Source organism: Condylura cristata, unplaced genomic scaffold (genome assembly GCF_000260355.1).
Source record: "Condylura cristata isolate star-nosed mole 26May11 unplaced genomic scaffold, ConCri1.0 scaffold00036, whole genome shotgun sequence".
NCBI classification, from domain to species: domain Eukaryota; kingdom Metazoa; phylum Chordata; class Mammalia; order Eulipotyphla; family Talpidae; genus Condylura; species Condylura cristata.
The window spans coordinates 5,473,399-5,489,336 of NW_004567137.1; the positions used below are offsets into that span (position 1 = coordinate 5,473,399).

The 15,938-nt window shown below is 34.5% G+C and overlaps 1 protein-coding gene across 6 annotated transcripts in view; it reads left to right on the forward strand.

Annotated features, from left to right (window-relative positions):
• Window positions 1–15,938, forward strand: part of SOX5 (SRY (sex determining region Y)-box 5) — a 695,778-nt gene that overhangs the window by 350,417 nt on the left and 329,423 nt on the right. For 5 of the 6 annotated variants that reach the window (XM_012732907.1, XM_004693212.2, XM_004693208.2 and 2 more), the window contains one exon: window positions 13,165–13,396. In XM_012732907.1, coding sequence (XP_012588361.1) covers window positions 13,166–13,396 — 231 coding nt within the window. In that variant the 5' untranslated portion in view covers window position 13,165. The remainder of the gene's footprint in view (window positions 1–13,164; window positions 13,397–15,938) is intronic. The other variant, XM_012732908.1, reaches the window with a different exon arrangement.

A 15,938-nucleotide genomic window follows, 5' to 3' on the forward strand; every position in this document is an offset into this window, starting at 1 on the left:
ATGTGAATTTGGTATTGACATTTCTGTTAAGTCATGATGCTATTTGAAATCCACTGTGAGCTATGTGCTGGGTCTTTTGTGTCTCTATATTTGGTATTCCTTTACATGAGTTTGATGATTTTCTTCTCTAAGTGAATGCCTTTGAATTTTCACTTGAGGGGTAGGAAACTGGTAGCCTTTAAGTTATTGCTGAACAGTTTGTACCCATTTTTAAAAAAAGCTAATGTTCCAAACTTGCCCACAGTGGCAGTATGACCCATTCTTTTAAAGTTTTTTTTTTTCACCCTCTAAAAACAACAGGGAATGTGCTAAAACCAGAAAGATTAATGAGGGAAGAATATAAACAGTTAAGACGTAAAATGAGTTTAGAGGTCAAGCTAGAAAAATAAGAAAGCTTATGGATTTAATTCATATTCATCCAAGCAAAGAGGCTTTGGCATGAAAGGAACCAATGAAGAGACTCAGCATTCTTGTAACATCAACCCTAGCTGCATCCCCGCTGCTTTAGAGTTTGGGTTGATAGATGCTCCCGTCTCTGGCACTGCACCCTTACTTTGGACTTTGCCTGACTATAATGGCAGATTTTTTGTTGTGCTGGGAAGTTTAGCCTCGCCTAGCACAAGTATCTATCACCTCAGAAGCTGTTGTCCTAGGCAAGATTTGTGTGCTGTGTATATGTTCTTTGCTGTCTATTTTTAATATAATATAAATGTTTTCTACTTTGTTCATTTTTTTTAACAGCTGTTGTAGAAACAAACTGCAACCAAGTCTATATTGGGCATGGAAAGAAGATTGAGCCCCTAAATTGAACAGAATTGAACAATGTGTAAACCTATACTTCTTAGAATTATTTGGATTCCAGAGAGGGTAGAGTGGGTCATTCTATTTTTCTTTATTGGACCACTTAGACAGTTCTCAACAATCTGAGGCTGTTGTTCAGTTCTCTTTTTAGCTGTGAGCCTCCTCATGTCTGCTGGGGTGGGGAGACCCCACACCATTCTCTAGAGGTTTGCTTTTGAAGGCTTAACTTGCTTGATTTCACAATGACCTTTGAAAACAAAGGAAATTAAAACTAGACTGATTATTTAATTACTTTTGTCATCATTATTATATCCTAAATAAATTAAACATGCCACAGATTTTATTTCAAGACATACACCATGCTAAGAATAAGTCACTTTTGATTATGGAACAATTTGCTATTTATTTAGACTTAGCCAGTAATGTAAGAGGGGAGAGAGTCAGAAAGAGAGTGTGGGTGGAAATTAAAAGGAAGTCCAAATGAGGCAGGGAGGGAAGGAAGGGTTAAAATAAGTACTTAAAGATATTATTTTGTAAAGCAAAATTTTATATTTTATTTGTGTGTGTGCCATAGGACAAGTTATTGAAACAAATAAAGTGCTATTTTTACAGATGGGTTAATATCATTAAGCTTAACTAAATATTGTTTCCTACTTAAGCTGTTTTTACATGTGCAATTCACCTTCTCAGTGCTCTTCATGAATGGAAGTCTGTCTGCTTTCTCTGTGATATGGTGACCTATTTTTATGGGGCTGTTATAACCATGCCCACCCACCTGTATACTTTTAAACATGTACACGGTCATATAGCTTATGAAAATGTGAAAAAAATTAACATTACTTTAGAGAGCTGTAATTAAGAGATTAGTATCAATTTAGAAAGTACTCAATTTCATTTCCTTTTTCTTTGTGGGTAAACACAATGGAAGAAATTTGTTTTTACTTTTTTGTTTTTCTTTAAAAAGCATATTTTAACTGAACAATTTTAAATTGTGAATGTAAGTTACTGACATATTATTATTAAGATGTTGATGTCCAGCTCTTAATAAAGTCCATAATAAAAGAAAGACTAGTAATACCTATTAACATCTCATTAGTTCAGTAAAAGTCTTCTTTCTCCATATAGTTGTCTTCTTCCCTTTTCTTCTTCCCTCTGCTCCTTCACTCCTCTTCTCCCCCACAACAATCATTCTATCTGTCCCTCATGGGCTTGTACATATCCACACATCTGCACACACACACACACAGTTGTATATGTTGACAAGTCACACCTCTTAAAGCTCCCCTGAAAGGTTCATAAAAAGATAGAACAGTAGGAATTACAGTAATACCTATTTCACTTGTAGAAATGAGAGTCGAGAAGATTGTCCCTTTGTAGGGACCCTAAAAATTTTTTAAGAACATTTAAGAATAGATGAGCTTTTCATGGAATATATTTCTCTCTTCTATACTAGTAAAACTTGCAATTTATACATGTGGAAACCATGTGTCTCAAAAAATCCCTAAGACATTGAGATTTTTTTATACTATTTCTTTAACTCAGAAACACACAGTTACTTATTAGACAATTTGTCTCAAGTTTTGGTTCAGCTAAATAGTGCTCATACCAAATACAAGGTGGTTTTATTATTTGTTAGTAATGAAAGTTTTTACAGCATGTAGTGGAAGAGACAGTTTTTGCTAATTCCTAAATCTTGCCCTGCAAGCCTCTGTCTGTCTGTCCCAGGAATGGAGTGTGTGGCAACTCAGTGCTTGGCTGCAGACTCGCAAGGAGCTGAGCATCTGGGGAAACTCAGGAGGTGAGCACTTTCACGCTGACTCAGAGACCAGCCGTGTGACTCCAGTCTGGCGCTGTCACGCCTGGTTATGGAAAGGAAAGAACAATGCCTCCCTTGAGAAGGGGGAAAATCTAGTGCAGTCACAATTTTGATGTAAAATTTAAATCATCCCTCCACATCCTGTGGACTTCGAGCTGTCAGAAAGGCAAACCCCATACTTAAATGGAAAAAGCTTTTTATTTCCTTAAAAAGTATACCCACTCTAACTATAATAACACATTTAGTACAAAAATCTTAATGCTAGATTATTCAAAGTAATTTATAAACAATCAGAACAAAAGGACTTTGACATTTTTAACCTGTAGCTGACGGAAGGTTAAAGGTTCTTTTTCTGTTTGTTTTTGATTAATGACACATGTATAACAATACATGAATTAAGTAATTCACAGCAAATTACTATCTATGGTTTTGTATTTTTCCAAAATTCTGTATTTGGTCATTTTTTCTACAACTTAACAGAAATTTCTCTTCAACATAACTATCTTAATCATTTCTATTATGTTTGCTTCAAGTGGATCTGCTTGAAATTTAGCGTGCTAGACATTTAAAAAGATTCTATGATTGAATGTTTAATAACTGAAATTAGGTGTTTCTGTTTTTGAAATGAGGAAATAAAATTATAATAGACATTAAGCCAAGTAAAGTTAGATTTTTTAAAAAAAATAGAAAGTGTTTTTGCCATATTTGATGATGTTTGTTTTTATAAAAGCTTCATAACCTTTTTTCCAAATCTTGAATTTGTAAAAGTTTGTATTACTTCTTCTCTTTGTTGTGTATTTAGTGACTTTATATTTAGGAATCACAAATATTTCTCTAAATAATTTTCCTTCATTCTTTTGATACTGACAATGAGTTCTACCTTTTCTAAGTTTCAAAACATGGAAGATTACAGTTGACTCAAATTTAATATTCTTTCTACCTTTTTATTTATCAGAAATGGTATTTTTGGACACCTAGTAATTGTGGGTTAACTTTAAAATAATATAATAAATAAATATATGAAGATTATATATTATAATAAATATAATAAATATATAAAGATGAGATGTTTTTGCTGGCAGATTTATTAGCTTTGAAATATTTTCACTCTAGTCCCTATTAGGTTATTCATGATAATGCAGTCTTTTTATTTAGAAAATTACACAAGGTGTAATTTTGGAGAAAATTTTAAATGATTTTCACTGATAAAGGAGTCTCTATGGGAAAGAAGTAGACGAGGATTCTGATTTTGAATCCTCTACCATTAGTATTCTTCTGAATATACTCTACCTCTCTGTCTCCCTTGGTTAGAAAAAAAATTAAAGGACATTATAGAGCGAATTTTAACTTTAGGTACATTATTTTAAACACTTTCAAAATATTCTGTGACTACCTGTTAAAGAGCACTTATTTATTTTTGATATCTTTGAAAATTACATTTCTGGGATTTTTCTTCTCTTTAACTCTTTTTTTGTTATCACTTACCCCTTTTTTTGAGAATTCTGAAGCTCTTAATTTCTTTGGTTTTCTTGTCTTTCCCTCCACCTCTGACTCTTTGCAGTACTGAATATGGCTGGGAAAAGCTATTTGGTAAGAGGAACAATGCTAGTTAAGTGAAGAACAAGAAGGTATTAAAAGTGTTGCTATTCTTATGGGAGAAGAGATGATTTATGAATTTCTTGATCTCAATGCAGAGAATAGCTTAGAAACACCTGATAGGATAAATACAGTGAACAGCCTTAGGAAAGGTCAATTTGAAAGTTCCTGGCAAGTGCAATTTAATTAATGAGGTTTTAAATATAGTTTAACTGTTGTGTTATATATATATATAACACACATATATATATATATATAAATATACATGTGTGTATATATATGCATAAATACATACATACTTGTATTTATCCTAGATATTATATTAATTATGCATAATATAGTATATTAATACTGTGTATAATATAGTATTAATATGTATAAGTATTAGTTCCAAAAAGACATTAATAAATGTATTCTTCAGTAGCTACACCACAAAGATTACTTTTGTTTTTAGATGACCATGTATGGTAAGTTTTGTTAGAATATTAATAGAAATACATTTCTACCCTGGTAAAATATCTAGTCAATATTACAATATTACATGGGAGCTGAGTCCTATTTATGACTTATGACTTCATTGTCTGTTTTATATTTCCATGGAATCCATGTTTCTACTTCCATTTAAAGTTAATGCTAGGACCTGATGAACTTGTTCATGCCTCTAAATAGCAATATGATTAATGAAGTCTTTGTATGTGGGAAGTGACGTGTAGAGGAATCTAGAGATTGGCATATTCTATATCAGAAACTGATGGAAAAGAGTATTCATAATAAAAACAAGAGGAAATATAAAAGCTTGATAATGTTTACCACAAATAAATTTTCTATATAGGAGACTTCTGAATATCATTTATAATTGGCAAAATCTACATAGAATCTTTCTCAGAGTAAAAACAAGCCTGACTCTTGAGTAGGAAAATGAAGCTATTTAAAACATAAAAAAGGAAAAAAAAAGAATGAGCCATAACATGAACAATAATAATAGTAACTAAAATTTATAATCATAGCAGTGCCATTATTTCATTAATAGGATTTCATTAATAATTAATAAAATTATTTCAAAATAAAATATGCTGTTTGTCCAATTATATGTTTATAAATCCAGTAAGGGTATGGGTTATTTCATTCATGTGAATGAAACTTGTGTATTCATGCTAGAAGTTTCTGTTGATTTTCCATATTGGAAAGGTACTTTATTGTGAATAATCTTTGATAAAATGTAAAGTTTAATTTCTTATCTTGATTAGCTTCCTCATAACAACTTTAACTACAAAAGAAAACAGGTAAGAATATATAAATGCTCAGAACAAATAATTTTGCTGGTAGAAAAATTCAAGACGCAAGAGATCTAAAAAGTAGTAAAATCTTTGTATATGAAGGATTGCCAGTTTACTATTTATTGTTTCCTTTGCTCTATTTTCTTCTTATTTTTCTCTCAGAAAATTATGTTCTTAAATAGCTGTCTCTTGTGCTTAGACTAGGTAGCATAACAAAAAATATTTAACCAACTTATGATTCAATTTCTTCTTAAGAAACAAGAATAATAAAAATGCTGAGTCACGCAGCTGTGAAAGCAGTTAAGTAGAATTACAACCACAGGTTAAACTCAGCTTTTGCACAAGCAACATGGCTGTTTTTACTTCCAAGTAATTTCTGTATTTTCTGATTTTGCTATTTTTCTTTCTTTATCCTATAATCAACAAAGACTTACTTCTAAACCTGAGTTTCTTATTTTTTTCGATGTTACATTTGCTTGGTTTAGCCATTCAAAATTGATAAGATTTAACCAGAATAAGTATTAGCTGGTCTCTAACTTTCATACTTATCTGTGTTTGCTTCTCTTTGAATCTCATGCTTTAAATGAACCATTCTACTCACTATCCAGGATTCTTCTTAAAAACTTCTTTGACTTGTTAACATCACTTCTCCTGTCTAGAATCTTTGCATTTGTGGACATCTGATCCATCTTTCTTTATCATGTTATATTCTTGAAATTTGTGTAAGCATTCTCTGATTATTTGAGCAAGACATCAGCTCTGTATTCATGTTTATGAAGTCATTTACTTTAAAATATTCTTTCTTGGCTTCTTAATTATGTTTCTATCTATTGGCACATGGTGGTATTTCAATAAATCTTTTTCCATTAATGAATGAATGGATGAGCTGGGCGTAAGTGTCGTTTCCATCTAAACTGTAGCTTTCTTCAGGGTAGACCAGAAGGGGCTTCATATCTAAGTTGCCTGATTCCTCCATAGCACAAAGGTAATTTGCATGGCACAAAATAGACACTTTTCAATTCATTCATTTATTCATAGAAAAAGACATTTAGTGCCAACTGTGTGCTGGGAATTGTGTTGCCATATAATTAATTGTATCTTATTCAGCATAGTAGATTAGGCTAGTTGAGGAAAATACAGAACAATTTGAAAGACTTTTATGAAACATTTATATCATAAGTATTAATCCTGGAAAAATTAAGTAAAGTGGTCAAAAGTAGACTTATGTGTGAGATATGCTATGTGTTTGGGGAGTTAAAGCAATTACAAAATGTTTTCAGATTGCTTATGTTCTAGTTTATATATTGTATATACTAAGAAGTAGAAAAAGCAAAAAAAAAAAAAACATTAAGCAATTGAATAAATGTTATTGCTTACACTAGTATCCAGATTTATATGGGCTACTAATAAGAGTTGATTCACTTTGAGGTGGGCTCAAGTTACTCCAATTATGGCAGCAAGGGGGCCTTTGTAAATGAGCTGGAATTTGTAATTGCTTTTTTTTAATTTAACATTTATTTTTAGCCTTTTTGGGTATATAATTGCAAACCTTAAACAAGTATTAATCCAGAAGAATAGCCAGTAGAAGGCACTGCTTCCTAGGACTTCATCTTTGAATTATCCAGTCAAAGGTTAGAACACTAAGAGGAAAAACAAAACAAAAAAAGCTTGAAACAGAAACTTCTAGATAAGGAAAGTAGCTCACATCCTGGCCTTCCATTCTATAATAGTCCCATATTTGGTATTATACATGTTGTCATTTTTCCAGAATAATTACAGCTGAGATCAGATCCTAAGCAGACAAAGTTAAAATAATAACTAGTTGATACCTTTCTATTAAGTCTGTTAATAACTATGTAACATTCCTGGTAAAGTTCAAATTTAATACTCTTAATATAAAAAAAAAGATTCCCCCACCCCAGTTACTTTATTTATTCTTTTATTTTAATTTTGTTTTATTTTTACTGAGGTAACACTGCTTTACAACCCTGTATATGATTTAGAAGAATATGTTCACACCTCCTCAGATGTCTGTCCTCTACACCACACCTCCACAGACATTTTAAAATGTCTAATTAAATAGGTTTTTTTAAAACTTATTTACACAGAAGTTATTAAAAAGACTTCTGTTTTCATTGAGTGAGATTTCCCTTTTTTCTGATAATATTAAAAACTTTTTTTTTTGTTCTGAGGCTATTTGTCCCATAACACTAGCTCTCAAAGCTGCTGATAGAGAATAGTTAGAGATTCCTGGTTTTAGTTAGTAGGTATTCATTCAACAGATATTTATTGAAAAACTACTATTTTTAGAAATGATTTTAAGTGCTGGGTACATAGCCATGAGTGATAATAAGATCTTCTCTCTCAGATCTTCTATCAGAGTGAGACAAGTAATTATAAAAGAAGTAAGATAAAGCATCAGGTATTGAGAAGTGCTGTGAGCAAATCATAGAGAAAGGAATAAGAGAGGGAGGTGCTGGTTTAGGGGGAGTAACCAGGAGAGCCTCTCTGGGACAAGGCATTGGAGCAGAAAACTAAATAAAGAGAGGGACATGCTGTTTGGGTGTATCTGGGGCAGAGGCATTTCAGATTGAGAAAATGCGAAATGCAGAAAAATGTGGTGTCATAGTTTTCCATTGCCATATTCACTTACAGCTCTGAAGGTCACAAGTCCTATAATCAAAGTGTTTATAGGACTCCTTCTAGAGACTCTGAGAAAGAATCTGTCACTGATTCTTGTAGCTTTTAGAAGCCACTTGCATTTCTTGGATCATGGCTCCACTCTCCAGCATACCGGTTTCCAATCTTTCTCTCTGACTCTCGTCTTTACACCTCCCAGTCTTAGAGACTTTTTATGGTTGCTTTGGGCTTACTCAGAATACCTAGAATCATTGCCTTATCTCAGATCCTTAACAGAATCATAGCTGCGGAGCCCAGCCCTTGGGGATTAGGTTTTGGACATCTTGGATGAAGAACATTATTTTGTCTAATACAAATGATTTGCAGCCTTGACTGTGCATTGCAATCACCTTGGAGCTTTAAGAAAATTCTGATAACTCATCTGTTTTGCAGAATCAGTATCTTTAGAATGTCTGGCAACGAAATACAAGTAGCAGTAATTTAAAAACCTCTCTGTGTGATTCCAATGTGTAGTCAAGATTAAGAACCACTGGTTTGGTTTTCTACCTCTATCTCTTACCCTACCCCTCAATTTGCTGTGCATATCTGAATATAACTGGGTGCTTCCAACTTGCAGAGGGATGGTAAAGAGCCCTTGGCTAATAGCAAAGGATTCCAGTATTTTTTTAATTACTTCCACATATGGATTCACTATATGGGATGCTACAGGGACAAGTTAAGGAAAAGCGACTACTTGTAAAAGCAACTTGCCCCTTAAAGGGAGGCTGTTTTTCATCTATTCCATTGTTTTAAGTCAGCAACTGTAGGAGTGTTATTGATTAAAAATGGGATTTGGTTCATATTCCTCAGTCTTCCTTTTGCTAAATAAGCTTGAACTTTAGATTTAGATTGTACCTTCTTAAACTTTCTCTGCATCTTCGTTTTATCATTACTTCCTGTGTGAAATTCCTCCCCATTTATCCTAAGGTTTCCCTTAGTCCTTTTTCCTCAAAATGCATCCTGTTGGCTGCCCATTCCCTGAAGCACTCCAGGATCTGACCCTCCCGAAACACTCAGGTGCTTGACGCTTGGCTATAATGTTCGTTGGCCTTATCTTGAACTTTCATTACTGAATCCCCTTTTATTTGAAATCTTCTCAACCAATATATATATTCAGAGACTCTGAATTACAATTTTATTCTCATGCCATAAGAGTTTTCACAAAGTTGGTGGCCAGTAAATGGCTATTGATAACTTGAAGATTCCATGTGGCCCTGGGAATAGAAATTAACAGCCACTATATGATCATAGCTCCACAAAGTAGTTTAGTACTATATTTGTGTGTCTGTCATTTCTTAAAGGTTTGATTTTGCTTGTTGTTAAGTCTAGCATGCTGCCACGAGGTGTGGGAGGCACAGAAATTATCACTGAATGAATACATACAGACAGGTATACCCCAGCCTACATCCTCAAGTTGTTCCAGGGCACCTTGTACTTCAACACAGCTGTGTAGTGTAAACTGCAGGAACTAGAACCATAGAATTTGTGATTGATTGATTGATTGATTTACTTATTTATTTATGCATACAGAACTGGGGTACAGGCAAGAGGTGCAGAGTGTGAGAGGACTCACCAGGAACAGAGTGGGGAGCAGAACAGGCAGAATGACTAAAATACACTGCTAAGGGGAACAGCAGGTATGTCATGAGAGGTCTGACACACCTCTCTGGCTGGGGATTAAACTCATGCTGCAGTGGCTACTTTAGCTTCACAGTGCTTTAACCAGTTTTATCACCAGGGAGGGCCCTGTGATGTCTTCTTAGTGCTATTTGAAATTAATAAAAATTTTCTCCATCCTACTTGAAACCTGTTAGCTGAGGAACAAAAAATAAAGAATCTAATGTTGTTGAGTTTTACTATCAATATTATGAGTCAAAATAACAAATAAGGTCACCAGAAAATTGAAGGTTCTCCATATACTTTCTCTTTAAAAAAAAATATTTATTTGCATCTTTGTATACTTTCTAATATACTTTACTTTCTTTTATTTCCTAACTGTTTACTGAACTATAGTCAGGTATTTTTATTGTACTAATTTAAGAAATCATTAAGGATTTTTTTACTTGAATTGTGTAAAAAATATTCTCTAAGTCCTTCAAAGTGGAATTGAAATAACTATAAAATGTAATGTTTAGGATGATTTGCCTCTGGCTCCTTTATGTTCACTGCTTTTTACCTTGTGCTTAGAGGTGTGGGGTTGGGATCTGGGGGCTGGTGGGGGTGAATTTATCTAGAATGTTTATCCAGTTTTGTATAAGGGTAATTTAGGGCTTTCAAAAAAAAAAAAATGTAACGCTATCTTATGATATATTACTTATGTCTAATTTTGGATTTAACATTCATAATCATTATTGATAGTGTTAATATTGTAGAAATCTGTAAAAACAAAGTCACGGCTTCTGAAAAGTCATGTAATTTTGTTAGTTTAAGAAAATGACTAGCTGATGCATCTTTTTGCCTTGATGACTCAGAGTCTGTTTCACATCAATAGTTTGAATTTTCAGGTAGTGAGAAACTGATAGGACACTCAACTGAGAAATTAGGATACCAAATTATTAATTATAGCAAAAGTGAGGTGCCCAACCAAATTGTAAATGCTGTGATTTGTATAATTGTATCTTTTCCATGTGTCAGGTTACATGTTGAACCTAGAAATAATTAAATATCCCTTTCATGATTCAGTATAATAGTTGTTTCACAAGATATTGAGTATTTTGAATCCCATTCTCTATATAGGAACCAGAAATTTGCTTGTAGAGTGTGGAAACAGAACTATAGAAGTTAACTAGTGTTAAGTGTTACATACCGTTGAATGTATCTAATTGCAGACAATGAGAGGAAGACCATTCCTCCACTTTGAACTCCAGTGCCAGTCTCTCTCCATCATTAGAATAAATTTGGATCTTGCTTGGAGATCATAAATAGTTAGAACACCTGAAATGTGATGATAATCTGTTTCTTCTTTACACAGCATTTACTTGGTAGCTACCAGCCTTTCTTTCTTTTCTCTATTCTTCAACTAATTGACATCCCTGTGATTAACACTGACTTGCTAAACATTTGATCAATTTATTGTCAAGTGTGACTGGCAGGTGTATTTCTCTACTGGGAGATTTTGTATTATTTTGTTGTTGTTGTTGTTGTTGTTGTTGTTTAAGGGGTGGGGATTGGTTACACTGTAGTTTTGAAGTTTATAAAATAAGCAACAGCTATAGTTTATTGAGTGTTTACTCTGTGCTAGATGTTCCACTGGCCATTTTGTACATGGAATAATGTTCATTCTCAAAAAGTCATAGAAAGTAAATGCTCTTGGCCCTCCCTGGTGGCTCAAAGGGTTAGGACACAGAACTGCAAGCTAGCCATAGCTGCTTTAGTGTAAGTTCGATCCCCAGCCCCAGAGGTGATCCACATGGCGTGGCAGACCTCTCCTGACCCACCCACTACTCCCCTTAGCATTGTACTTTGTCAGTCTGTCTGTTCTGCTCCCCGCTCTGTCTTTGGTGAATCCTCTCACCACCCCTGCACCTCTGGCCTGTACCCCAGCTCTGTATGCATAAAGAAGTAAATTTAAAAAGAAAAGAGAGAGAAAAAATAGGCTCTCACTTTAAAGGTGAGGAAATGAAATAGAAAGATTAAAGTAATTTCACAGTATCACTTAGCAGAATTTGTATTTTAATCCATGTTTATTGATCCTAGAGCCTTTTTTCTACTGTACTGTTATTTCTAAATAAAATGTCTTCAGTACTGAAACACACTTTCTATAAGAACACCAGGATTAGTGGTACTCAGCAAATACTAGATACCACTTACTTGGTGTAATATATTTGAAATTTAAAAATAAGTGATATGGCTGAAGGAAGCAGGATGGTAGCTACTTAATGCCTCTGCCTTCCATTTTGCTCGTCTAGAGTGAGAATGGATGATTCTGTAACACTCTGTCGGGCAAAAAGCATAGCTGTGTCAAGGTCAAATCAAGTTAGGAGTATATGAGTTATTTTTAATTAAAAAAATTAACTCTCCCTCTTCCATTTAAAAATTTTAATGAGAAAGAAGTGAACTTTTTTAACTTAAAATATTTGCCATTTTTAACTTCTGGTCATATTCTCAATCAGATTTGAATACCAAAAAATATATCTTTAATTCATGTTCAGTTATTCAAGTCAAGTTGGCATTGGGTTATCAAAACAAAATGACTTTCTCTTTTGCTTAGTTATTCTAGTAAGTGAGTAGGTCTGATAATCTGTACCTAAAGCTTTCATATAACTGTGGAAATAAAATTGAAATGTCTGTTAACTTCAACTATTTTACTACTTTACAATTTGATACAGAGCTTTATTGCCAAAATCGGGTGATTTGGGGAGGAGTGAGAAGAAAAAAATAAATCCCCAATTTTCAGGTCACCATGCCTGTAAAATACATTCAATTATTAATATGTCTAAAACAAATATCAAACTTTTGTTGGTTGCTCTGAGGTTTGCTTATAACCAATATTTCTACTTATCACAATAATCTTACATTTAATAAGTACAGATTTGTTATAATGGCAATCATTCATTTATTTTGTTTATTTTTGATTAAAGAAATTTTAGATTATTTTTCTTATTTTAACTGCCAACAGTATTTGCTATTCATAGCTGTTCTGTCTTCAATAAAGTCTATCAAAGTGTAAAACTAGATGGGTATTTTTTCTTTCTTTTAAAATGGAATGGTCTTTCATTATGCAGTGTTCTTAGGTGAATTCTCTTATTTAAGAAGCCAGAATACAAGAGAGTGCTATATTAGTGTATTATTCTCACAACAAACAAGCACTGTTCTGTTGCTACCTGCTTGGCCATTGTTTCTGATTGTGTGTGCTTTGCAGTGGTATTTGGATGGTTTCCTGCTCTCTGCCAGCACAAAAAGGCATTTCTGTTACAATGGCCCCTAACCACACAATGACGGCATTAAGGATTTATGTGGAGGTTTCATTATTTTCTCCTCTTTTGTTCCTTCCAGGATGTCTTCCAAGCGACCAGCCTCTCCGTATGGGGAAGCAGATGGAGAGGTAGCCATGGTGACAAGCAGACAGAAAGTGGAGGAAGAGGAGAGTGACGGGCTCCCAGCCTTTCACCTTCCCTTGCATGTGAGTTTTCCCAACAAGCCTCACTCAGAGGAATTTCAGCCAGTTTCTCTGCTGACGCAAGAGACTTGTGGCCATAGGACTCCCACTTCTCAGCACAGTACAATGGTAGGTTTCTCATGGTCTGTTGTGCCTACACTCACTTTTGGACCATTCTGCTACTCAATGAGTTGGACTTTAGTCCTTTGTTTTAAAATTATCTTCTGCTTAATAACCACACACAAGATTCATTCCTAACATCTTAGAATTCTGTATAAGTAAATTGATTGCATTTGGGAGTAGAAGATATCCCCTTTTTTGGATTTCCTTTTTATTTTTCAAAAATTCTACTCTTGAGACTTAATGCAATTAGCAGGAACAAGCAAAATATAAGAATAATGTTAAAGTAATAAGTAATAGGTTGAAAATTAACCAACATGAAAATTCATAATATGAATCTGCGTAATGTTTATGATAAATTTTTTTTTCTAAATAGTTACAATGTAGTCTGAAAATTTCTACTATAATACATTTACTGTTTTTACTTTTTTGTTTTGTTTTGTTTTTGATTTGCTAGGTTGGATCCCAATGTTCTTTGCAGTGCTGGGAACATTATAGACATATTTCATAAAATAGCATACTTTTATAATACGATATAATTCTTGTATAACTCAGCCCCATTCACTCTTCCTTGACAATGAATTAATTCCCTGGTGCATCCTATCTAGAATTTACAATTCAGAATAATTTATCTGGCCCCTTCTCCTGGGGTCTAGATTTACGGAAAGGTTTAGGAACTGTGGATTCATGGATGAGAGAAAAAGGACAGCATAACCTCTTAGCTAAAGTTTAAAGAGCAGAAACACATACACATTAGGCTTTTGCGCTTCTGAGGAATTTAAATACATTTGCCAGCATCTTGGCAAGGTGGAGGGCCACTTACCTGCCAGTAATGCAGTCCCGACCTTCACACCAAGGCTGCCTTGTGTAGGTATCACAGTTTTGTGCTGCCTTTTCCTCTCCTCTCCTCCATCAGAGTTACTAGTGCTGTTAATTTGAAATAGATTACACCAACAGAAATGTTTCATCATACCTTTAAAGACAGCTCTGAGTCTGTTAAATCCTTTTTTTTTTCTTTCTTTAGTAAATTATTACATATGCCAAATGTACTCAATACTGAAATAAATCCACTTGTTCAAGTTACCACATTATTGCATGTGGAATTAAGTCAATAAGATCAGGTATTTCCTAGTAGCTGTGCAATAGAATCTATTCTTTGATAGTCACATTAACCATTCCCATTTAACATTTTATTCTCACAGGTTAGAATTTCTCTGTTTATGTGTATGCCAACATTTCCCCACCAACAATAATGTTTTATCTAGCATTTATATAGCTGTAGTGTTTAAAGCATGTTACCTATATTAACTCATTTAATCAATACATTTTCAATGAGGTAGTTTTTTTTTTTAAAGATTTATTTATTTATTCATATAGAACTGGGTTACAGGCCAGAGATGCGGAGGGTGAGAGGCTTCACCAGAGACAGAGCAGGGAGCAGAACAGGCAGATAGATGAAGTACACTGCTGAGGGGAGCAGCGGGCAGGTCAGGAAAGGTCTGCTGCGCCATGTGGTCACCTCTAGGGCAGGCGGGAATTGAACTCATGTGGAAGTGGCTTAAGATTCTTAGTTCTGTGCTTTTAACCCGCTGCGCCACAAGGGAGGGCCTCAGTGAGGTAGTTTTAATCCCATTTTACAGATAAGGGAACTGGCATGGTGAGGTTAATTACCATTCCTTATCACAGCTCTTAAGTGGGAAACCAAGCTTTCCCATGCAGTTTGGCTTTGCAGTGCATGCTTGTGAACATGTTTAGTTGCTGTCACAGAGGACAGGCATGTGTTATGTTTCTCATTATCAGTTATTTGGGAAGTTAAATTATACTATCCATAAAACCTCCATTCTTCCTCTGTATAAGTATATGTTATGGTACGACTTTCGGTCCCCCTTCAGAAGGCTACAATAGGAAAAAGAAAGGAGAAAGCTTGTAGTACACAGTTCAGTGTGGGCAAGAGGGCAAATGCATGGCTTTGCACCTCTGCACAGGCCTTTACCCACTCAGTGTTAGCTACTGTCTTCTGCCAGGGACTGCTCTCCCTATTAGAGTACTGTTGGGTCTGGTCTTCCTGACAGTGCTAGGAACATAACCCCCCATCTATGAAGGGGTGGGTATAAATAGATATGGGCCAAAAGAATACCACAAAGATAAAGGAAAAATATATCAAGATTAAGTATACTTGAGGATGTATATGAGAGAAGTTTGTTACTTTATATTTATTGGAGTTGGCTTGTGGGGATGCTTGATGCATGGCGGCCTTTCCTTTAGTAAAGCCTTTCCTTTAGTAATAGAAAATTTAGTCTAAGGAAAGAAAACTATGTACTGCCTACTTTGTACCAAGCTTTTTGTTGGCCTGTGTGGAAACTGATTAGACACAACTCTTGTCCTCAAGCAGCATCATCTAGAGCAGCAATTCATAACTGCGGCCCACGGTCGCCTGGTCATAACTGGAGAATTCTGTGTACGCATCTGTGAGCAGGACTGTGTTTTCCCTCAGATTGCAAGTAGATCTGTAACCCAAAAGGGCTGCTGTTCTTGGAGTTCATACAGTATG